The sequence below is a fragment of the Coturnix japonica genome, chromosome 2, assembly GCF_001577835.2.
Source record: "Coturnix japonica isolate 7356 chromosome 2, Coturnix japonica 2.1, whole genome shotgun sequence".
In the NCBI taxonomy this organism is placed as follows: Eukaryota; Metazoa; Chordata; class Aves; order Galliformes; family Phasianidae; genus Coturnix; species Coturnix japonica.
Window position 1 is genome coordinate 57,792,645 of NC_029517.1, and position 26,161 is coordinate 57,818,805.

The 26,161-nt window shown below is 34.4% G+C and overlaps 1 protein-coding gene across 10 annotated transcripts in view; it reads right to left on the minus strand.

The window, feature by feature from the left end:
- The window catches only part of CDH10 (cadherin 10), an 89,936-nt gene that overhangs the window by 49,247 nt on the left and 14,528 nt on the right, over positions 1 to 26,161 (minus strand). For 3 of the 10 annotated variants that reach the window (XM_032442477.1, XM_015854458.2, XM_015854456.1), the window contains 2 exons: positions 13,780 to 13,874; positions 3,838 to 4,215 (listed from right to left, as the gene is read on the minus strand). In XM_032442477.1, the coding sequence (XP_032298368.1) occupies positions 3,838 to 4,068 (231 nt within the window). In that variant the 5' untranslated portion in view covers positions 4,069 to 4,215; positions 13,780 to 13,874. Of the gene's footprint in view, positions 1 to 3,837; positions 4,216 to 7,145; positions 7,275 to 10,046; positions 10,097 to 11,989; positions 12,293 to 13,779; positions 13,875 to 20,551; positions 20,622 to 26,161 lie in introns of those variants that run through there. The other 7 variants (XM_015854461.2, XM_015854457.1, XM_032442478.1 and 4 more) reach the window with 6 other exon arrangements.

The following is a 26,161-nucleotide window of genomic DNA, read 5'->3' on the forward strand; positions in this document are numbered from 1 at the left end:
TCTCCTCTAATACCTCACTTGTCATTCTGTGTACAAACTCAAACATGTACTCCCCAAAGCAAGCTCTCATATTCCCATCATAACTTGGTACTGTAATAATCTTCACAGCCTACATGTTAAATCTTGCTGAGAAGCAAAAAAACTTTCTCTGTATTGATGTCCCTCAAGGGTCAGTTCCACCACAATTCAGTACCTTCCTTGAGGTAAGGTTCTGTAGGTACAACATGCTTTTTGCATCCAGTCACACCCCAGCTCCCACATCAAGCCTTACAAGGGATAAACTCTCTTATTTTACTCTGGCAGAAGAATACCAAATATACGTGATCACAGTTCATTTATTCATTGAGCAGAATATCTTACTTTCTTTCTATTCTTCTTTATTAATCACTGTCACAAGAATTGTCTCAAGCTGAAAATTTATCCTTTAAAGAACTTTGGTGCCATAGAATTGATTCCCTACACCTGAAGGGAGAGGCATTTTCAGCTTAGTCAGATCTTCACACCAAATATTATGCCTACATATGGGTATTTTCAATTCAAAATCTTACTTTTCAGTCTCTGTGGCAACAAGTCCTCCAGGAATCAAAAATAAAATTATTTTTTGAAAGATTTGGAAGGTCTTCATTTTTCCACTGCGACAGGAACATTTATTTCAGTGGGATCTTATGTTTTAACCTGTCTTGATGATGAACTCTTTCAGTCACATTTCAATTCATATGGTTCAACATGTGGTAAATAATCTTACAAGACACTAAAGAACACTGTAGTATATATCTAAAAGCTTAACTCTCTCATAGCAATGAAATATTCATACTGGTTGATCCTGTATACACTAAAACTACCATCAGAAATACCATTGAAAAGACAGTATCTATCCTATCAAGCACAGGAGGAAATATCTGCAAGTTTGAAATAGAAGGGGAGATCAAAATAAATAGTAAAAAAGAAAAATATACTTCAATGTGGATGAATTTATTTGTGAAAAATGGTGGATCAAAACACTGTTAGTACACAGTAGTGTTTCATTAAGAGAACAACTATCAGCATTTAAAGGAAAAATGTTAAATAATAAGCACAGACTATGGATACCCAGCCTTGCAGAAGAATCCCAGGCCAGAGCTGCAGCCCACTGAGCGCTGTGGGAAGCAATACACAATGCTTTTTGTTTGATTATAGTTTTTACTGCTCCAGTCTGTTAATAATGGGCAATAAATTAAATTAAATTACTCTTCCTCAAGTTTGGTCTGCAATAGCAACTGGTAATTGGTCTTCCTGTTCTTACCTTGACACAAGGCCTTTTCATCTTATTTTCTTCCCTTTTGATGAGGAAGGGGTGTGAGAGAAAGTCTTGGTCTACATAGGGCAGCCAACTAACAAACTATCACACTACCTTCATTTTCTAAAATTATGAATACTGAACTGAAACAGCCAGTGAATGTTTTGACCCGGTCAGTTCTGCTGATTTTCTTGTTTAGACCTTGCTACTCTTCCACAGGCAAGGATGAGTTAAGGGACTCTTCCACAGTTACTGGATTACCCATCCCATTCATTCGGTGAACCTCATTTTCATAACATTATTCTGTATAAGCCTTTTCATGCTGACTTAACAAGTAAATAAATGAATACACAGATTCTATTTTGAATTTTGGACACTGCTTTCAAGAGTAATGTGATATTCAACAGTTTTCATTCTCCCTTGACAGATACATTGATACAGCATGAGAAATTTGAGAAAAAAAATATGGCATTTATGAGCTCAGAAAGCAAGCAGATGTAAATTCACAAATCTAGATTAATCTGGTAATCTCACTTTGCAATTCATGCTGATCCTTTCACTGATGCATTTGTCATCTAACTGCTGTTCTCAATTTTTTTTATTATTTTTTTTTTAATATGGTAGTTTACTTTAAAATATGTAGTACTTATTCTTTACTAAAACCTGTTAATGATAAACACTCTCTTCTAGTCATTGGTCACAAATAATTCATTCCTAACTTGTGCTCCCATAATTTCCAAACACCATCATACTGCAAAGTAATAAATAGAAAGGTGGTATTTTATGTAACCCATCTATCCAAATCACTTTGGCTTTGGAGAAATTGAGATAAAAAGAAACATCCAGAAAGATATTGAGTATACAACTGAACTGATGCAACAGAATGCACCCTCAGCAGGTTCACAGTTGACAAAATACGAGTGATTGATTAATCATATGGATGTGCTACCATTCAGAAGATTTTTTAATAGTCTGGGAAAATATATATATGTCATGTATCTGTCATGCCCCTTACAATATTCATTAAAAAGAAATGTCAAGTCATGAACTGGGGAGGAATAACTCCATGCACTGGTATGTACTGAGGACCAACTCATTCAAAAATACCTTTGCAGATATGGGTGCAGTGGGCCTTGAGTACAGTAAAGTGACCATGAGCCAGCAGTGTGCCCTTACAGCTCAAAAAGAAAACACCATCCTGGCTTGCATGAAGAAAAGTGTTGCCAGTAGGTTGTTTGAGCTGATCCTTCCCTTCTATTCAGCACCAGTGAAACACATCTGGAGTGCTGGGTTTAGTTTTCTAGTAAATGAGAAATGGAGCTACTAAAGACAGCCCACTGAAGAGCCACTAAGATAATTAACATCCTGGAGCATCTTTCATGTGGGGAGTGGCTCAGAGAATTTAGGCTGTTTACCCTGGAAAGGGGAACGCTAAACAGGGGCCTTACTTAATGTATAAATCTTACCTGATGAGAGGAAGTGAGAATGAAGAGCCAGACACTTTTCATTGGTGCCCAGCAGTCAAAAGAGGCAATGAACACAAACTGAAATACAGGAAATTCTCTATACATGTAAGAAAAGATTTTTTATCTTGTGAGTGGCAACACACTTCACTTGAAGTGGTTGTTCAGAGGGATTGCAGAGTCTCTATCTTTTGCAGATATTTAAAATCTGACGGACACAACCCTGAGCAAAGATCTGCTTTGAGTAGGAGAGTTGGACTATTTGATCCCCAAAGCTCTATTACAACCTTGGCTATTCTGTGATTCTGACATTTTCAACAAAACAACATTCCTCTGCAGTATTTTAGAAGTGAAGTATCATGTTGATATGAAAATCTAGGTTACAGACAAAGAAACTTCTGTTTTTATCATCAAACAATATTGCTAACTGGTACCCATGACTTCTACCACTAACTTCCACTTTCAAGCAAATTGCCATCCTGAACTAATTCATTACTTACTTGTAACTAGTGGAATATTATTTGGCATGATAACTTCCTTATTTTTTGATAAGTTACATGGCAAAACAAGCTGTACAACAATTTCATGAGACTTCTGCTGTACTTCACTTCTTATCCACCTCACTCCTTTCACGTATTTTTTTAATGGACATTACACAGTGCAATTTATCACAAGGAGAGCTAAAAAACATATATTTTTTCTTTAAATAGGCTGCATTCTTCAAACATAAGTACAGAAAATGAATGTGCTATTTTGTACAAAAGATGAAAAACTCAAATACTTGAAAAAAAGATTTTATAATTAATTATAAGAGATTGATAAAGAAGAGAAATATCAATTAGTCAAAAATGTCTTGATTTGGTTCATTGAAATATTTCTGAATATAGTTTTATTACTTTTATTGAATCTGACAGTACAGTCAATGGTAATATGTATATTACCTAGAAATCTGCTTCTTATGCATGAGTGTAAAACACAGAATATAGAGCTCTGTAGAAAGATGAATGTCCTGGTTTCAGCTGAGTTGGAATTGATGATGAAACCAAGACAGCGAGAAAAATTGACAATATTGCAGAAATATATTAGTGGGAAACCTACCTTGCCTACATACTGATAATCAGATCCTGTGTATTCCTCTAAAAGGAAAAACTGGTTCCACATCCAGCCTCGCTTCTGGCGGTGAAGTGCTTTTCCATCACTCCCTGATGCACGTCCCGCAAAGCCTTTAGGTCTGAGATCGGGAGTCCTTCTAAACAGCATTTCTGTGTGGCAGGGATGTAGCAGCCACATCCAGAGCAGCAGAAGTAATAGAACTTGCTGTATTGTCATAATTATCCACTACTGGTACTGTTTGAGCTGGTCAGCAATGCAGTCCACAGTTTTATTTTTCTTGACTTGCTTTTTATGTTTCTAGTTCCAGATGTAGCCAAGCCCTGTACAGCAACTCATCTCTGAAATGCCCATAGTAACCAGGTCCTGAAAGCAGAGAAGAGACAATGTAAGTTGGAATACATGTACTTACTAGTGTCCAATAACCCCACTAGCCTGCAGATAAAAAAAAAAAAAAAAAAAAGTGACATGGAAAGCTACTTAATTAGCAATCTAAAAGCTGTCTTGCAAGAGGGGAATATCACAAATATGCTGCTTCCTGAGAAAGAACAAGTATGTAAATTTCCCCATTAAAACCTTACAATTTAGATACTTTTAAGAATGTTTTTTTATATAGACTGGAGTATTATTACTACTGGAACATACGCATTAAATACTCCAGCCTTTATTTCAGATATTTTCCACCTGATTTGATTTACAAGAAATCCACTTTTTTTGTTAATCTTGCTATCAAGGGGGCTGAAAAGCTAACAGAAAATAGTTTTAGAAATGAGGAAATCATGAAACTCCAGTTCTCCAGGGTGTTTTAAGTGGCAAAAGAGAACATCATATGCATCAAAAATAATACAACATGACAAGAAGCAAACTTTTAAGTATAAAAAGTTCTTGAGGTGATCTTCCAATATGTAGAGAGGCGCAAGCATTACCTTAAAATGTAGAAAACATTTCAGAAATTAAGGCCTGTTCTGGAAGTATCCTGAATAATTTTAATTTTGCAAAATAGTGAAGTGTAAAGCTTATTAGAGGTAATGGTTTCTTATAAGTAAAATAACGTGGGCTTGTGTAGTCAACTAATGACTGAACATATTTGGTTGAAGAACCATCTTTCATCTTCAGTTATGTTATCTGCGGAGAGCACTTTCACCTCTTCTCCAAGAAGATTCTGTAACTTGTCACAGCCACTGTTGTCAAGGACTTCACCCCCAAGGTTGTCCTAAGTAACTATCAACCAATCATTTTTGTCTAAATAAACAACAGATTATGTATCCTACCATTTACCTCTTCTTTTATCGAAGTTTTTTGAGAAAATTTACTTTATTTGTGACTTTGAACATTATTCAAAACAAGGAGTCTAAAGTATGTCACTAATAATATGTGTCAAATTGCATCATATTCACAGAATCATAAAATTATAGAATGGTTTGGGTTGGAAGGGACCTTTAAGATCATCTACTTTAAATCCCGTTGCTATTGACAAGGACCAGGTTGCTCAAAGCCCCATCCAGTCCAGCCTTGAATGCTTCCAGGGAGAGAGCATTCACAAACTCACTGGACAACCTGTTCCATTGTCTCACCACCCTCACAGCAAAGAATTTCTTTCCACTATCTAGTCTAAATCCTCCCTCTTCCAGTTTAAAGCCATTAACATGTACAACTGTATTTGTGGTCCTTCACCTTGAAAATTATTTATCACAACTCATATTTACATTCTTTTGAAACAAAGGTATAATGAGTGAGAAACTATGATTTATTCTTAGAAACTTATAAAAGTTTATTCTCAAAGACCACAACAATTTCTAACTTGAAATTAACTTTTCAGGATTTTATTAGTTTCTGTAAAAACTGAAAAGCTATTTTGTCTTTTTTTTTTTTTTTTGAAAAGGAGATCCAGTACTTTCCTTTTTGAGGTGTTGTTTTGTTTTTTTTTTGTTTTTTTGTTTTGTTTTCTTTTTTCCTTTTTTCTTCTTATTGCTATCCCTATATATAATCCTCTATTCACACATTATTATTTGATGTGGAAGTGTTGTTAAATTCCTCTAGGGAAATAATGCTTCAATATTAGGGGCTGTTATTGAATTTCCTTCTTGTTAAATTAGGTCAGCAGAATGAAAGCTCAGATGAAATTTGTTAAAGTTAGAGAAGTATCTAATGTACACGGACTTGGCAAGCATGACTGCTTAATGGATGTATGTACCAGTAAGGCTTTTTTTCCCTCCTTTGAGACTCCTGTTGGAGTTCAGCACCCTGCCCTAAATGTCTGACAGTCACCTACACTAAAGTAATAACAGATAGTTTTAAAAATAACATGACAAACAATAGCTCTCATATTTTTAAGAGGGCAATAAAAAGGCAAAATGTCATTTAATAAAAAGCACGGGGGGGGGGAACAAAATAAAAAACCAAAAAAAACCCAACAAAACAACCCTAAATGAGAATTAAATACAGGAAGCCTTTAATATGCAAGTGCAAAAAACAGACAGAAGTCCCAGATCTGTAGTACATTACATGCTTGATTTATATCACATATTGCCAAAACTAGAGCAGTCAGTACAGGAAGATAAATGTATGATCTGTTTTGAAATTCCCAGCAACTTTTTAAAATGCATAAATTTTGTTGAAATTTGTAACTTAAGAGTGTCTGAGAACACAGCAGTAAGTTTTTCTGGCTTCAACTAATTTATTTATTTATTTATTTTTTCTTCTCAGTCGTGTAATAGTTTTAAAGAGCATTAAATTATTTTTAAACCAAATTACTTAACCAGTCTTTCTCCTCACATCTGTCTTTCTTCTTCCAAAGAATGACTTGTCCATTTCTCCCACAATAAAAATTAAACCAAGAAAAAAATTTTAAAAAAACTCCAAAATTTAAATCTTTAAAAAAATACCAAATATATACCATAAGTTCATATGTTTGTTTAACATGCCTCTAAATTATATTAAATATATACAAAGAAAAACTGTGATCTACCTTGCTCCTGTTTATACAAGTTTCTGTTTTGAGTTTTTTAATTATTATTATTATTTTAAAATATCCATTGTGAAAAAGATGGATCAGTCACTGGCAAAACTGTTAATTGTTTCACATTTAGCTTTTGGCTAACAATTTAAAAGTGGTTAGGCAGTCCTTAATTTCCACATATTAATCACACTGTATTCAGCTATAATTTTCTCAAAACTTGAAAAACATTATACTTTGTTTACTCGGTTATGAAAAGCACCTAATGGTACAAAAAACATATTTAATTTCACTAGAAACTCATGAGATTTAATAGACACATACAATCGGACATTAATACCTTCAATTGATGTATTAGCAGAAACATTCAGAAACATTTCAAGATAACTGGCCTGAAGATATTTTTGCATTGCCTTTGTGTTCTCTCAATTTCTGTATCAGATGGGAGCCACAATTTAGTCAGCATCTCAAACCTTGTCTTTTATCCATTTTTTTCCCCTGTCTTTTTATAAAAAGAAAGCAGTTTTGAAACTTAAGATACATTGCAATAAATTCGGTTAAACTAATTTTATGAGAACAGTTTTTAATTTTCTTACAGTGAAACAAGGTGGAACATACTCTGTTTTTGTTTTTTCTTGTTCTGCAGAGGTGACACCAATAGGAACAGTTCTATATATATTCACAGTGAGAAACATTTCATATTTTCCACTTTATTTCTTGAGATCTTTATTCTCAGTACAGGCATTACTACGGAAATACCAGCACAATCTACAGATCTTTAGAAGTGAAGAAGCAGCCCCATTTCTTGGTCAGCCCTGGAAGAGCATACTTTTGTTATAAAAAAATTTTGCTATGTCTTTATTAAAATGGGGAAGAAAGTTCTAGTGCTGTAGAAGCAAGTACTTGAAAAAACATACCCTTGCAAGAGACTTTTCAAAATACAAAGTTTTTATCTCTGTAAACATAACTTACAATTACAATTTATCCTTTAGGAGAAGACAATATTTTATAAAGGTTTTGTATGAGTTCCTGCAGCAAACAAGTTATTTCAAATGACCATTTCTTAATGGATTCTAATCACATCACTCAATTTATTATACATTTATGTTCTTTGCTTTGTCTGTTATTTCCCAATGAAGTATTCTAAAGCTGTTCACAATATAACTGCCTAGTTGTGAACTAAGGAGATAATTGGTAAATTGTCAATAAGCTGTACATTTTGTAGCCTCCAGTGGAACACTTAAACAGTGCAGTGACCACCTTGCAGTTATTAAATTATAACATGAATTTGCAAAGTAGTCAGCTGTACCTTTGACCCTTAGAACTTCATCGTCTTTATGAAATCCTGCAGTACTTGATCCACTTAGGATTTTGAATTTGAGTATTCATAGTCTGATGCTAAACTAAAAAAGACAACAAACTTCTCAAATTAAGTAATTCAATTAGCTGTAGTAATCCTGTTTTCCAACATGTTCAAAGTTACTTCACTGAAATGTAAGATTCTTATGTTATTTTCATAGTTCACAGGGAGAATGACAGAAAAAAAAAAAAAGAAAAAAAAAAAAAAAAGGAGAGGAAACAGATGAAAAGGAAATACTGAGCACTTTAACTTTCCCCACTTATGTTAGTCAATATTATAGGCATGAATGATTTCATAGACTCAAACCTTATTTTTCAGCATATGTACATATATATGGGTCACTCCGGAAGTAATGCCTCTATTTCCATGAAAACTACAATGGACACAAAAAGCACAATAACATTATTTAGCTGAGTACATTCTCATCTACAGAACATTAGTTATCAATGTAGTCATCACCTTTAGATATGCATTTTTACCACTGCTGAACAAGAGACTGCATGCTGCACTCAAATTTATACCAGCAGAAGCGACCCATTGTCACTGTTGCCACCGTTGAAATGCACCACACTCACCCCACTGCGCTCTTCATAATTCTCTTCAGTAATCCACTGTTTGGCCTTCATAAATGCTCAGTAAGTGTTAATGAATGTCAAGGGGTGCCACTTTTACCACATGGAGGAATTCAGTAACACACCCTTGATTCATATGCACTTCCACATCAGACACCATTCTGTCAGACTGCCCTCTTGCTGCCATATGTCACATGGCAACAAAATGTAATGGAATACTGGTGAGAAAGTTCAACTTCTACTGATGTTACGGGCAAACATAATAAAATAGTAGGCACTACTTTCAGCCCTTGTACATGTGTTAATTTTGAAGCAGAAAGCTAAAGATTCTGCCTTCCACTGTTAGGTCAGTAAATGGTTGCTACATGCTGACAACTCTCTGCAATTCATAGAATCACCGAAGTTGGAAAAGGCTTAGAAGATCATCCAGTCCAACTATTCACCTATTACCAATAGCTCCCACTAAACCATGTCCAATTCTTCCCTATCCTTCAGGAAGAGATAAACTCTCAGTCTTAGAATGCAAGCGGATGTAGAAAGGGCAAGCAGGATAATTGAGAAAAGGCAGATTTTGCAAACTATTCTTGCATAACAATTCTGACTGCTTATTATTGAGGCTTCTGTGTGATAATTCGATATGTAACAGCAAGTCACCTCCATGCATATATATATATATATATGTACACACATATATGAAATCACCATTTTGTTTCCAGAACAAGACCTCAAGAGTAGCATGCTATTATGACAAATCAAAATTTAATAACAACACATTTACTTTTGATCTTAATTTTGTGGAGAAAAAATTTATGCAGCAATGATAAAAATAGTAAGTGACTTGTGTATATGCAAAAATTAAATCTGTCATTTCTGTCAGGTGCCCAAAGCATCTCATTTCTTGTTGCATACTGTTCTCACTTCTAGATGCTGCTATCATATCTGATTATAGAGACTGAGGGATCTTACACAGCTCTTAATAACTATCTGGTGGTACTCTGCACAATTCAGATGAAAATCAAAGAGCTCACTTATAATTTCATTATGATTATCCAAAATAAATAAATAAATAAAACTATTCCTCCTAAATATAAAGAGATTCTAAGAAAAACGCTGGCTTTTATTTTTAAAATATAATAATAAGAAGAAAAAGAAGTGGAAAGGTCTAAATAGATTGCATAACACAGGAAACTGAATGCACACAGGTGTGTAGAAAATAATTAAGGCATATAAGTATAATAGGCCTTGTACAGTGATAGTAATGAAAATATGGTAGTAAATAACCAAAAGGTCATTTACAAGAAAAAGTCACCTGTATGGAAGCCTTCAGTCTGCTGGGACCACCTAAGGCATTCTCCACCAACAAGCAATCTCCAAGGGACACTACCTTAGTGGTGGTCAGCCCTTAAATGAGGTCTACAGGAGGTGGAGTCAAGCTCCACTCCTTCCAGGAGCACAGCTAAATTACTCTCACCTGTGCTCCCACAGCTGATCTGATGCTTGCCTCAGCTGATTAATTAGAGGTTCAGGCTGTGATTACCAATTTCCCATACAGGCCTGAACAATTTCAGTACTGTGGATTGTTTTATCGTTCATCTTCTAAATAATGAAAGAAAACTCCCATAGAAGAAATGAAAATATTTGAACAGAATAACTGTTTTAAAGTATTAAATTATCCTTTCTCTCCACTTTGACTCATTTAAAATGTCCAGTTGTAGTATCAATATACAAATGAATAGAAATTAGCCTGGCAACAAAATGTTTAGTCTGTGTGTGTGTGTTGGGGGTGGGGGGGAAATAAAAAAAATAAAATTAAAATGAAGAAATTGGTAAGACTGATTACAGTGATTTAGGTTAAATACTGAGAAACCCAAGGATAATCAGCTGCTGAAATAAGGTGAGACTAAAGCTTGAAAAGAGCAAGCTAAGTGGGCTGCTTTCAGGAATGGGTTACATACAGCTAGTGTGAGCAGAGCGTTTACCAAAGTCCTTTTTTAGCTCTGTCCTGTAGAACTCCATCCCATATTTTTCTGTATCATTATTTCTCATTATGACTTCCTTCAGTCACCAGCAGCCACTCTATTCTCCTGTATATGAATACATATTATTCAAATCAGCGCAGTCATATTCTTTTCCATTTATTCAATTTCATCTCAAAATCAATTGCAGGGTGCCTGTTTTCTGTAAAAAGCAACGTTGATTATCCTGTTTTCAGACAGTGTAACACACAGTTCCACATACAATGACAGTACTCATCACATAGTTTCCTCCTACTTAGGTAAGGTCTGAGCTGGTCTTTTGCAACTCTACCCATAGTATTTTGGAGTCACATTTATGCTACTAACTGTTATGTTCTCCTAGCTTGAAAGTGAATTTTTACTCTTTCCCAACTTTATCCTATGTACTTCCTAAATGCTTATCCCCATTATGTTTAGCAATGGCCGTACTACCTTTTAAAATATCTACATTCCATTCTTTGCAGCCTCTACTTTTATAAAGGCAGACCTCTACTTCACCTATCAAACAAACGACAACAAAAAAAATCAAATAAAAAGCAGTTTTAGGTTTTAGTACTTGTACTTTCTTTCTTCTTTTGTTTACTTAATAAAAAATCATTGTTCTGATATTTAGCAGGTATGATAGGGAAAAAGGAGAAGTGAGTGCTGGTATAGCAGAGGAGAATATAACACTGTGGTATTGATACAAGATCAAGAACTGAAGAGTATAATAAATAGAATTTATAAACATCACAATTTCTTATTCAGTCCATCTGTCATGGGCTATGATTCTTTCTCTCTTTCTCTCTCTCTCTCTCTCTCTCTCTTTCTCTCTTTTTCTCTTTCTCTCTTTCTTTCTTCCTTCCTTCCTTTCTTTCCTTTCATTCCTTTCTTCCTTTCCTTTCTTTCCTTTCTTTCATTTGTTCCTTCCTTTCTTTCTTCCTTCCTTTCTTCCTTTTAATAAAAAGATCAGAAATTTCTGTCTGGGTGTGGCAATGAGCCAAAACAGAGGCCACCATATATCTAGACCCGGGGACTTAATATTCTTTCTCTCTATCCTGAAGGGTTTTCTTGAGCAGGGTGTATTGTAATGAATAATGCTAAATGGTTATGAAAAAGGCATGCTTTTCCTTCAGGGCAGGTGGAATTTTAAATTTCCTAGTCTTTGCTGTCCAGTGCTTTCACCTGCCGGCAAACTATCAGCTTTATTAGAGAAATAGAATAAGCACAGAAGCGTGCCAAGTATCTAAAAACTCACCATAATCTCATCAGGAGTTTATATCTTCAGCTCAGGCTGAAACCTTACAGCTTCAGAGAGCGCAGGCAGTTCACTAAAGCATAAAGAATTGGGGCACTGAGAGATCGTGCCTGCTTAGAAAACTGTATAATTTAATAAAGTGTTCATTGATGTCTACACAGTGGCTCCTCAAACTTGTGTTACTGCCTGTGCCTGCAGCATGGATAGTCCCATTCCTCCTAATTAGATGATAGCAGGAGGATTACATTCTCTCTTAGCAGACAGGAAGAAATGGAAACAACCATTTATCATGGAAACTCACATCTGAAATTTAAGAAAGAATAACAGTAAGGAAGCTAGTTCAGTCATATCTGTGTATCTCAAATTTATTAGAATAGAAGCATTAGTATGGAAAAATGCACCTTAATATTCACAAATCTCAGAAATGATAGATGGCATTACAAAATATTTCTTGAATGACAAGAAGATACAATTGCAATGCATTTGAAATTTGAAAACTTAAGCTACTTTCAATTTGTGTTCAATTCTTTTTATATATTAAAATTTCTACTGTGTTTGTTTTTCTGTATAAACAGAAAATTATAAATTACATTGTGAGTATATTTTATAATAATCTGTACCTCACATTGTACCACCTATTGTATTGAAATAATGTGCATAACATCAACAAGATGAAGCACTGTACGTCAGGTGTTCCATGGAGGCAATATAATAATTTTGTATTGTGTTATGCAATGTGAAGTTACTGGCTGTACAATCTACATGTAATGATGCTAGCTAATTGGAAGATCGCATTCTATTTTTTGCTCCAAATAGTCCTTTCTTTAAATCAAAATACAACAGGTTGAACCAGCATCTGTTCAAAATTGTCTTGGCACCAGCATTAACTGAGGATCTCTAATTCATATAATAAAAATTGACCCTTTTTTTTTTTCCATCTCTTAAGAATGTGTTTTGACTGAGTTTGAAAATAGATACCTATTCCTAAGTGGTGCATCACTCTCAGAACAAGGCACCAGAATTGGGCATTCAATTAGAAACTTCAGTGACTCATCCACTCATCCACTGACAATGCTACATGGGACTGTGTAGGTAGATGCATAAGCCAGCCGTACAACCCCAAAGCCCAAAAAGCCAATTGTATCCTGAGCTGCATCAAAAGAGGTGTGGCCAGTAGGTCAAGGGAGATGATCCTCACCCTCTACTTTGTGCTGGTGAGACCTCACCTGGAGAACTGCATCCAGATGTGTAGTCCTTAGTACAGGTGAAATATGGGGGAGTATCCAGAGAACTGACACAAAAATGATCTGAGGGATGGAACTGCTCCCCTTTGAGGACAGGCTAAGAGTGCTGAGGCTCTTCAGCCTGGAGAAGAGAAGGCTCTGGGGAGACCTGTTAGCAGCATTTCAGTATCTAAAGGGGGGCTATGAAGAAAGAAGGGGACAGATTCTTTAAAAGGATCCATTGTAATAAGATAAGAAAGAACTGTTTCAAACTAAAAGAGGAGAATTAGATTGTATATAGCAAAAAAGTTTTTTACAGTAAGGGTAGTAAAGCACTGGCACAGGTTGCCCAGAGAGGTGGTGGATGTCACATACTTGGAGACATTCAAGGGCAAGCTGGACCTCATGAAACTGTAGATGTCCCTGTTCATTGCAGGAAAGCTGGACTAAATGACTTCTAAGGGTCCCTTCCAAATCAAATAGTCCTACAATTCTATGATTCTACTGAATAGTCTTTCATTTATCCTCTTTGACAATGCTTCTATTTTTTACCCTACACTTACGTACCTTGTTTCAAATCTGTTTGATGAGATCATAAAGTTTATGAATTGTAATTAGTATAGCCAAGTGAATTCATTCAGCTGCTCAGTAATAGATTGTGCCTGTAGGAAAAAAAAAAAAAAACCAAAAAACTATTAGGTACTCCTCTATAGGATAAAGCTATGTTCTAAAGTGCTATAAATACACTTGGATTATTATACTTGCATAACTTAATAGAGCGTTGATGTAACTGAGTGTGATTTGATGAGCAAATAGATAATGGGATAACAAGCAGAATGTCAATTATCTATAGCAAGTCTAACAATGTTTTAGAAAAAACTTTCACTTTCAAATATGTATAAAATAACTCTCAGTACTGCCTGTTATTAAAATTTGTCAGATAATAGATGAAAAGATGAAGGTGGTGACCTATTGAAGCATGAATACTATGGACTGATAATTAATAGGGTAATGAATTACACAGTGTTTAAGAAACTGCTAAATTGTTGTACAAGAGAGATTTTATTCTCTCTAAAGAAGCTACTCAAAACTGAAATTGTTTAAACAGTTTTTGGTTACCTGTACATGGGAAGGATTTACTATCTCAGTATCATTGTGCCAAATAAAGAAACCAATATATCAAATGAAATGTTGAGCAAAGCTCTGTGGGTAAGCTTGAGCAGCACATATCTTCTGAAGGTGTGAGATCTGAGATGTTTCAGAAATCCATTTGTGATAAGTGCAAGTGCAGTTGTCACTGGAGAATCAACAGCTAAACAATAATCTTTCTGGCAAACAGGACAAAGTGGAGAGTGAGATAAAGAAGGAATGTAGAGAATATGCACCCTTAATTTCTTTTTCTCCTTCCCATCTACCAGTTATCATTTAGCAGCAATTAAGAAAGCAACAATATAATGCAGTACAGCATGAAGATATTCCAGAGTTGACTAAGGAAGCAATCAATAGAGTAGCTCAGAATTACGGTAAACTTTAAAAGGAATGCTCATCTCATGTTCATATGTGTGCATACTTAGCCTGGGAAGTAAAGCACTTCCAGTGCAAGTGAAAACCAGTATTTCAGTGACTGAACTAAACAAAGCCTGGCATTCTGTTTGTTCTTAAGAGAGATATGAAAGGAAAGCAACTTTGTCAATGATCTGAGATGTTTCCTGTTGGCCTGCACAGGCTGCCTTGAAGAAGGAAAAATGACAGACCTTAAGAAAAGTCTACTGGATCTGAGGCTTTGAATTAAAATTTCAAAATTTCAAATTGGCTTGAGCAAGAGTGTGTTAAACAAAATAAAACAAAAAAAAAACCAACAACTTGTGGTAATTTCCTCTGTTTATCTCAAAGCATTAAGCATACTATGTGTTACACATTGTAAACTACGATTGTAAAAAACTATTAATGAAAGAAAGCAGCATTTGTTTAAAAGGCTATATTTTTTTTTTTCCTCAGCTTATTTTTTTCTCCATAGCGTGACTTCATTAACTCCAAAATCATTCACAAATTAAATACAGATGGCAGCTAATCAGGGCAGAGATGTTAACTGAGGCCATTCATCTCTAGGAAACTATGCTGATCACCAGGTCCTAGGGTCTTCACAATGAAATTATTCAATGGTGTGTGGACTTTTTAATAATTGATGAAACACAGTAAAATAAATAAATAAATAAATAAAATTAAAAGGGAGTGACGGTCACCCAGTACTCATTCTATTCAAGAAGGCCTCAGAGGTAGAAAAATCAAAGCTAGGCAGAATACTGTATTATAGTTGCTAATCTTTGTTCTGACAACATTTCACTGCTCCTTCTTTCTGCTTGTAGTATCAATTAGTTTCTCTAGAACAATGTATAAGAAAAACACACACACAAAAAAACCCAAAACCCCAAAGAACCAGAATAATATGTTGTTTTCATTACTGGTTTACAAGGTACTAACACATTTTGGAAACATAATTCGAGGCTTGCAATATCTAATTTCCCATGTATCCATCATGGATAATTTCAATGGCCATGAATTTCAGGCTATGTTTTCTTTAATTAGGAATTTGAAAAGTAAAGTACTCCAAACAGGTGCACATTTGAATAGATTGGTAATAATCCTTCTGAAAAAAGAGCTTTTTTTTTTTCTCTTTTTTTTTCTTTTTTTCCCTGGTTTCTCCTCTTTCTAGTGGTCACTGGAGACTTGCAGCACTGATAGCTCTGAAGCAACACACTATTAAACTCTTTGATAGTAGCTAACAGAATATATTTTTGTTGTGTACTGTTTTTAAGATGTACTTGTTTTCATTATTGTTTTTTAGTAAATGACAGAGTACCATCTGCACAGTAAATTAAACTTTCTTTTGCACCATTCTGTAGTCAAAAGAATGAAGATGCAATGTCATTTGCTGATAATTTAATAAATTTCACATCCAATTTCTTTATTACCAACAATTCAAATTATAAAAGGAATTTTCTACTCTTACTATGAGCATTTGATACATTATAAAATGGTGTCTGGAGGGTGAGACTTAGGCATGACTTTGGCTATAGAAGTTATTCTGTTGTCTTTACCGTTTTCGTTTTTGTCCAACCAGACTTCAAATCTGGAAAGCTTGAAGTAAACAGAGTGAATTAGCAATCAGCATGTTATATAGAGTAACTACTGTGCCTATCCATTAATTATTTGAAACTAGTATAAGCTAGAGGATTTTTATGCTTTTCACTCAAAAACAGATAGAAGAAACTAGTATAATACTAAAATTTATCAAAATATCAAATTGTAGCTTTAGTTTTCCAGCTCCTCCTGCCCTCTTTTTTATTTATTTATTTATTTATTTTTTTTCTTCCTGGCTTGACTTTTTTAATTTATGTTATTCTTAGTTCCTAGTGATTACAATGATGCTTAAGTTCCTACATAATTACAGACAATTGCTTTTTATCTATGACTATGACTACTCCTTTCCTCTATCTTAGAAATTTTCAGTGGGTGGCATGTGATGGAAATCTGTTTGGTATATATGTTTGATTAATAACTCTTTTCAGTATTCCTTTTCAAGTACAACTACTCCTACTCTGTTTCTCTGCTGAATCTCCTCTCATCAGCTTGATCAGCTGTGCTTCATTTGTGGTTTTATTTTTTCCTGTATCACTGTAGTCCCTTTTACATGGCTATTGGACATTAATGAACAAAGTATGAACTATCCCATCAGTAAAAAAATGGTGGCTTTTGTATCACATCCAGAGTATCTGATCCATGACAACTCTCTCTAATCCAAAATAGAAATGTGAAGCTGTAAAGGCAACTAATATGTAATGTCTATCTCTGTCCATGCCTTATCCAAAAGGGCATTGCTATTTCAGGCTCTAGCTACACCCACATTATCCAGAAAACAAAAGGTGAATACTGGATATTGCTGTAAATTCAGCTAATAAACTAACAACTCAAAAAGACTTCAAGACAATTTAAGGATGCTGCACTACAATTGCCATGGTTAAGCAAAAATAGATTATTGTGACATAGGTTTATCTAATTTCTTCTTTTGTTAAACAATGAATAGCTTTAACATATGTATACATATAATAATTAAATATACAAAAGGCTTTTTTTCTGTCAGATTCTGATGTATGATTACTTTTAGCCCACTAAAATATGTTTGTTTAAATCAATATAACTTATCTGCTATGAATTCTCTAATTTTATGTAGGAGGAAAATGTTTCATTATTTATGCAATAATTTTAAGAATGCTCAGTTATCTCTCTGGTTTATTTATTTGATTTTAGGTACCTTGAATCGAAGATGAATAAATGACTATTGTATTTGGAAACTGAATGTTTATATTTGAATTATAAATTAAGAGTCAAGCCTTACACTTCCATGCAAAAAACGCTGTATAGGGTTTGTTTTTGTTTTTGTTTTTTTATTATATATATATATTGTTTGACTGAAAAATTACTGTACAAGACAATTATAAGGCATAGAATTATTGCAATTCTTTATATCTGTAAATTACTATCTACTCTATGACTTTTGTATCTGCTTACAGTTAGGTACTGCCTCATCAGAATCTGTACAAGTATTACTTTAAATTTAGGTGGTAAGAACAGTGGTCTCTTATCTAATTGGAAACGAATAAACCATTATTAATGATGTATTGATCTTTGGATCTTACTAACCACAAAGTTACACACCACAAAAAAAACAGAAAGTTTTAAAGTGTGTTTAGTGGTCTTAATTCTACATTCTTCTGTATTATTATACCACATTTCAGTGCAATTTTTGTACATGTGATGGTGTCTCAAGTGACATGTACACATATTTCTCTACAGAATATTCTTTTGTAAAATTAGCAAAAGACTGCAACAGCAACTGAAGTCTCTCATATGAATATCCCAAATAGGTAACCACAAGGAGAGTGCAGAAAAATAATTATCTCATTTCAAAAGTCAACAGTGTACTCAAACAAAGTGGTTTCTCAGCACTAAGCAGACATCCATCCTGTCCTTTCTGCATTAGTGTATAAATCATTACATAAATACTGCCTAGTTCACTGAGAAAACTGCCTTCGACAAAGCTGTATTCTTAGGACATAAAGAATTTGCCTACTTAAAGGCAGAGTCCTTGAATTTTCTCAAAGAAAGAATCAGTTCATTTCAGCAAATAATCTAATGGATATTTAAATCTATTTATGTGTCAAATATGTATTTTTTACATAAATAGACATATATGATACATATATTTCTGTGCAACAATCTATAATGTGTTGCAAAATTCCACAGCAAAGACATTTTATGTAAAAATTCTTTGCTCCACATTTGCACTAGCAAACAAGAACTGGATTAGCACATTTTACCTACAGATTCCTTCAAAACACAGAGAGGGAATCATTATAAAAATGCACAAAACTGTTTTTTATAGAAAGTCCTTAGGATTTCTCGGTTGCAGGATTACCAGGAAAATCCGACTCTCGCATCTTCTACTAATGCTGTCATCTCTCAGTTGTCTGGGTAAATATATATATATACAAAGGTACACATACAAAAGTACACATTCTGATGCAATGTACCCACATAAATTTCACAAAAATAAAAATTCTTGGAAGTTTCACTATAAGACATGTTGACTTTCTGTGGCCAAAAACACAACTGAGGAAGGAAATCTATTATTTCCTTCCAAGGTATACTTTAACTTAATTAGTTTTGTCTCATCAGACTTGATATATTCACATGACTAAGTCCAGCTTCTCACTTCTGGATGGCTGAATCCCTGTCATGCTGCTTAGGGAAGTACTTTTCACACATATTGAGAACAATGCATGGACACTGTGCATCAACGTGGAGAAGCAAATGCTGAACTTTCAAAGTTTCCTATTTGCAGGTTGCTTTACGTTAAAACAAGCAATTTAAAGAAACTTATAACTTTAGTCAAAAGTACAAAAAGTGCTAGTTGATACACATTCACAAAGGTATACAAATACAGTGATTCCAAACTGGACAAAAAGTGATTCCTAACAAGCCTTAAAAGTCACATAAATTAAATGGTAATACTGGCAAAAATGACAAATGTTATTAGCTTTTTTAATGACTCCTTTAAGTCATTTTGGCACCAGTTTCCATCCAGTACCATTCACAGTGCATTATTTGTTGTATTCTACAATTTAAACATGGATTTTGTTGGCATATGGACTGCTCTCTCCTCTTCCCCTAACATTTTCATTTTATTCCTGGTCTTCCAAAAAACTTGTTTGAGAAAGGTAGGCTAGCAATAAAAGACTTATGTTGCTACAGGTATGTCAAAGATCCATTCTCTGCTTCAGCAACAAATAGCCAACTATTTGAGTGACTGAAGTGTACTTTTTGAAGACATTCACTGATGTCACTCAGAGCACAATGTGATATATATTTGAAGTATACATTAGCATATTTAAAGAAACTATGAAGATTTTTCTCAAAGCAGTAGGAAGCACAGAAAAGCAATGTTATTTTATTTATACATACACATCAGCAGTTTTAGATAAAATGTCAAGCAATGAATTCCTCCCTCTTCTTTATGCAGTATTAAAAGCAAAATAGGTATATCATCTCTAATAGTTGTTGTATGAGTGGAGATCAAATAAATCATATGTAAATATTTCCTATGCCTATGAATTAATTTTAGCGTTTGCTGTAGGTTCACCACATTACTCAGTGTAACTCTTTAAGAATACCATAACAGGGAAGAGAAAAAACACATCAACTATAGAAGACATGGACGGATGTTAAAAAAAATAAAAATGCCGGAAGTGGATGAAAGTCACTTTGATACTATTGAAAGTTTTGCACTGTCAACTTGTGAGTTAAGACATCAAACAGTGTCTGACAGATCATGAGCAACATATATATATATAGTCATATAGATAGCAGATGGACTGCAACAGCAGCACTGCCACTGTCATTTCCACCCTCAGTCCTCCTGGCAGACACCAAAAGTGTGGCCCTTCTCATGATCTATAATTGGGCAGCAGCCTCTTGAAAGCCTCTGTTTACTGTTTACTCTGTTACTCAGATTTTTCCCAGCTCCTGTTCCACAGTCTGCTCCACTGTTAATATGGAAACATTCTTCCACCCAAACCCTCTCTTCAGGTCTATAATTCTCAGTCCTCATCAAAATGAAGGACTGTAAGTAAAGTATCATCCACAGCACCAACATCTGTAATGACCTCTTTGTCTCCAAAATGCTTTTATTCATTACATTTTAAAGAACCCTCTCATTAGAAAGGAAACATCAAAAACATAATGTTCTAGAAATATATTTATGACTGATGATATTACCCACACTGTTTTGGCTTCCCCACTTTGGGAACATTTTTCATTGAGATCTTAGGTGAAGTTCTTTCTTATGAGACCTGAGGGGAAACAAGGAAGGAAAACTGAGTCACTAACTTAGTTAAGAGGATTTTAAAATAAGGTGAAATAAGGGAATGCTAACAGAAATGTGTATATAGGTATGAACAGTCAGTTTCTGGAAACCAGTCCAGGTTAACCTCCAAAGTAAAAGGAATAGGTGAATGTAAGCCAAGGAGGATGAGGAAAATGCTGCATTATCTATCTAACAACCTTGATATTTATGCAGTAATACAAAAGATATAATGAACAAACACAGAAAATTGTAAGATTTTGTTTGCTTGTTTGTTTTTAAGTTGAAAATCATATGATAAGCACCAAAGAGAACTGGTAAACTATCATGTAGGCCTGAACATTATGGTAATACAAATGATAATATTATAAACAGGAAAGTACAGAAGGAAAAAAAGAGGAGATGGCTCTTGAAAGAGACAATACACTGCTAATAAAAGCAGTGTCCTGTCAAAAAGTAGGACATGATAATTAATAAAGAACAGACTTTGGCTAGGCCACTATCTTTTCATTCAAAACATAAGGAAGCAAGTCTTTCATAAATATAAAATATATGATATTGCTAAATAAAAGAAGAACAGGCAGAAGAAGTGATAAAATAGATATAGACAAGGCACAAAATGAGAAGTCAGACACATCTAAGTTGAAATAATTCTCTAAAAATATTAGTAATATAGGATGATTATAAATCTTGGCTCCATGATCAATAATGAAGCAGAGCTTTTTCAAATAGAATGTAGGAAGTTGGAAAGTGCAATGTCTTTTTTCATCGATATTGTCTGTAAAGGTAAATTTAGAGCAAGTAGCTAATTAATGTTGGCAACAAGACTGTATGATCTTAACATTAAACAAAAAGAAGTCAAGATAAAGGAGTTGGGGAACTCAGATGAAAATGGCCAGCTTTTGTAGTCCTGTTAATTGTGAAACAAACTGTATTTGAAACCAAGAGCCACAAGGTCCAGAAACAGCTCCTAGGTGGCAAGTGAAGTGAACTCCTCTTGGGGGAAAGGGAGTGGCACTGGACAGGGTGTCCAAGTCAATTACACTGGGCTGTAGGACTCTTTCAGTGGCAAGGTGTTCAGAAAGTGCAGCAACCATCCATCAGCATGTTTGTGTTGATAAAACGAAATCATCTCAGTTTGGGAATCATGCATGGCTCAAGGGCCACATACTGGCCACTGCAAATTATAGCTTCTTAAAGCATTGTGCCTAATGAATTTGCTATTAGAACAAGAATTGTCTGACGCAGTTTCATAATAATTAGAGTCTCTTATTGAAAAACTTATTTTCCACTCCAATTCCACTCTAAATTCTTTCCATAATTGAATAATTATCACGCCTCGTGGACAGAGAAAAACTGTTAAATGCCAACTCTTAATGCTAGTGAGGCAAACAGATCACTGAATATGCAGATTAGATCTCTGAATATGATCTAACAGTATCATCTGGATCTTAAAAGGAAATAGACATACAAAGAAGATTACTGTTCATAAGAAGAATGAAATATATCTTCAACACTTGGGCAACAACAGGAAGAGCTCAGACTAAACAGAAAACCCATCTGTGAACACTGCACTTCCATACAGGTGTGGAGATCCCAATGTGAAAGATAAACTGTCGTGACCACTGTGGTACAACTGAACAAGATGGTGCCATTAGGTTCTGATAGAAAAGCCTGTGAGAAGGGAGATAAAGTTACAACTTTCAAGTATATAAAAGGCTTATGCAAAGAGACAGAGGATAATCTATTATCCATTTCTACTGAACATGACAAGACGTAATGGTTTAGATGATTTGTAGCTGGGAGGGAAAAAAAAGCCCAGTGAATGAATTTTTTGTAACTTTAATGATAATTACATCTACAGACAGAACTAGCACACATTTACATAGTCCAATCCATCTCCTAAGACTGTCTCAGAGATTAAATTCCCTTTCCACCTCTATCCATCCATAATCTTATAAATGTTATACCCAGAAGATCAACCCTGAACTTCAGTTTATTTACACTGGAAGAAGTAAAAAAAAGACCTTATATGTAGCATTTATTTTCTGATTTTTTACTTCCGCACAACAACTGTGAACAGAGTATGAGAATGTGATTTTCTGAGACAATCCTGATTACACAGATCCTAATTTAGGGGAAAAAAATAAAAAAGAGAGAGAGAAAAGAGGCCTGTTAACCTAGATTTAACATAAAATAAATACTATTTGTAGTTTGCTTCCACAGCCCTCTAGGGATTAAGAATAATTTGAAACACTAAATTCATATTTTGTTTAGTAGCAGCTCATTCTATGACTTCTTTTCCAGAGTTATCACTTCAAAATACTGGATTTTCAGAAGCAACTTTCAGCATCACTGGGAAAAACAGCCCAAGGCTCTGAAGACACAATAGTTAATGCTTATATACCCACTGTGTCTTCAAGGAAAGGAAGGTGAAATGATTTCAAGTATGCAGAAGAGATGCAGTCTGAAAGAGGAAAAATACTGAGAGCTTTAATCACATTGCTATTAAGGATGACCTGTCTCCAATATGATGTTTGATTCCTTTAGATATTTCAGCCATTTCAAATTACACTTAGCTCTAATGTGATATGTCATTTATCATCACATATAAAAAACTACATTCCTAAAGTGACAAGGGGAGGAAGAAACGGAGGAAAGAAATAATTAATTTTTAATTTACAGATAAAATATAAAAATATAAAAAACACATTTTGATGAATTTGTATCTACTTACTAATTAGACTTGAAAGAGCTCATTACTTTCTTTCCTCATTCTTCTGCATTTATTTTACTATTATTTTTTACATGTTCTGTATCTTGGGATACATTTTTCAGCTCCCAGTTAGAAGTTCTTTCTACCTGTTTCCCCTCTTCTCCTATATGCACTATCAATAGCTTGTGGAATTGCATTCCACAAGCAATTCTCATAGCATAGTCTTTCAAAGCAGATGGAAGGATTTTGAGCAGGATAGGTAAGTCTCACCAGAGTGGTTTTACAAAGAGAGGATCCAAGTGATTATATCTAAAGCAGCCCAGTTAGTAGGATTAACTCCCAAGATGAAAGTGAGACAAAATTCCACTCTCTACATCTAGGCACTTCTATTATAGTATAAATATTACTTTGCACATTATCCATGACACTTGACACATTACCCATTACATATCATTTGTATTATATAATACATAATCTTTTATTTTTTTATTTTTATGGCTCTAAAAAGCCAAGAAAAACTTGATTTTATGTTTTACTTGGATACAGTCAGAATAGCAGTTTTCTGTTTCTGGAGCAAATGCTGACAATCAGTTCAAAAAAGCTCATCAGTTATGGAATTATGACTTATTTTACATTTCAGTAAATATTATTTGTGCACTTCCTGACCATGTGCAAGTCAGAAATCTTCTAGTAGTTAATGGCACTTCAGACTAAGCAGAGTGATCTTCAAGAACCATGAGGCACTCTCTGTTCTGCAAGCAAGGAGAGAGCAGACAAATATACAGAAAAACAATACAAAACAAAAAACAATACTTTACCTGCCTATTAATAGCTGTAAGTGATTAGTTTTATATCATTAATTACATGTTCTTAAATAATATCTATCATATACTGAAAATTATCCAGGAACTACAGCTTTGCAGCATGAGCTCTTGGTAGTATTCCGTATTTGTGAAGTGTTTTAAAGTCATAACATATAACAAAAGATCCAGTAAGAGAATGCAGAGACACACACACAGAATGCCTATTTGCAAGAACATCCTAAGTATAATAGCACAGCATACAGATTAAAAGCAAACACCCGTAATTGCCGGGAAAAATGAATTGAGAAGCAAATAACATAAGATGTACTAAACAGAAAACATGATATACAAAAGGAACATCAAAATACCAGTATCTGCACAGCAAGAATGCAAATCGTCAAGTTTGGAAGACAGCAAAGCAACAGTTTGATATATAATTATAATTTTGGAAAATTCATTAACAGAAGCACGAAAAAACAAAACACAACAGAAGCAAAACAGGGTAAAATTTGTAAAAATAAAAGCAGAGAAATGAAAGCTTGATTTCGCTTATAGTTTTATATCAGTCTTAAAGAGAAGATTTCATAATTTTTAGGTATTTGACAGTGTTTGACTTACACCACTATAGCCCTTTTAGTGAGATAGTATTTTGATAATATATTTAATATAGAATTCAATGTATTGTTTTGGATGTGAAAATTTTTGTTTGGTGCACCCTGAAGCAGAAGTGCATTTCCCAGTTAATAAAAATGATCAGCTCTGCATAGATTCTTATTCTATTCTTCCCTTGCAGGAGAAGTTTTGGTCACACGTATTTTATATATAATTCATTCATTCCAACTGTCCTATGCACTTCATTACTTCATTACTGAGGCAGAAAGCTCACCTTAGTCTTTAAGTCAATTAAATCAAATCCTGACAAATACTTATTGGAGATCATTAAAAGGTTATGAAAATTAAAAAAAAAAGGAAAATCCGACCCACACACTGCAATTTAAGAATTATGCGAGGAATGAAAATTGCCCTTTTCTTAAAATCTAGGTGAAAACTAATAAAATGTCTGAAAAAAATTAGATGTCTCAAACATATACCATTTGACTAATGCCACTAATAACAGCACAGCTAATCAAAGACTGTGACACAAAGAGATAAGGTTGATGGATAACACGCAGTAAATATCAGATATACAGAACCATTTTATTTTTTTTTTTAATTTTATTTTCTACAAGAAAATTAAGGTCTGAGAACAAGGCAAAGCTTTCATCAAGAACTAAGTTGGGCAAATCATACAATTCCGTACAACTCTTTACAGTGTTAAAAGCAATCTAAGTATGCTTGAATTTGTATGTGTGATCAAATCCAGCCAACTGCAATGGGAATAAAGCACAGGCTTCAGCCATATGCAGAACACTGGGATCTCCCATGCATTAAGTCATATTAGTGTAATAGTACAGCATGGCCCACAAACTTCTACAGTTTAATACATTCTACAAGAAGATAATGCATTGCAGGAGGTAGCTTTTAGTCCTCCCTATAGACCTACCGTCAAGCTCTTTTGTCCCACTAATTAGGGAAAAAGTGTCAGAAATTTGCTGACAACAAGAAGCTTCTGCAGTGCTGCTGAGCCCTGCATCTTCTTGCTCCTCACACACGTGGCTTTTACATGTGAACAAGTGCTTAACGTTTCAAACGCAGTCTAATCACCAAGAGCACCTGACTGTTGCTGTTAAACAAAATGCCTTTCAGAGAAAGTACAAACAACAAGAAACAAACAAAAACCAACCAACCAACAAACAAAAAACCCACAGAAAGAGGCCGTGTAAATTAACACCTATTTATCCCCACGTTTTCTGTTTTAATGAGGAGCAAGAAAGACTCTGGTGTAGTCTTTTCCAAGTGTAAAAGCTGCAAAGAGACAAGAATGTGAACTGACCAACAGAAAGCACCAGAACTGGCCTTTGTTACCGTACCTTTCCCATGTTAATCAGCTGTCACAAACTATTTGAGCAC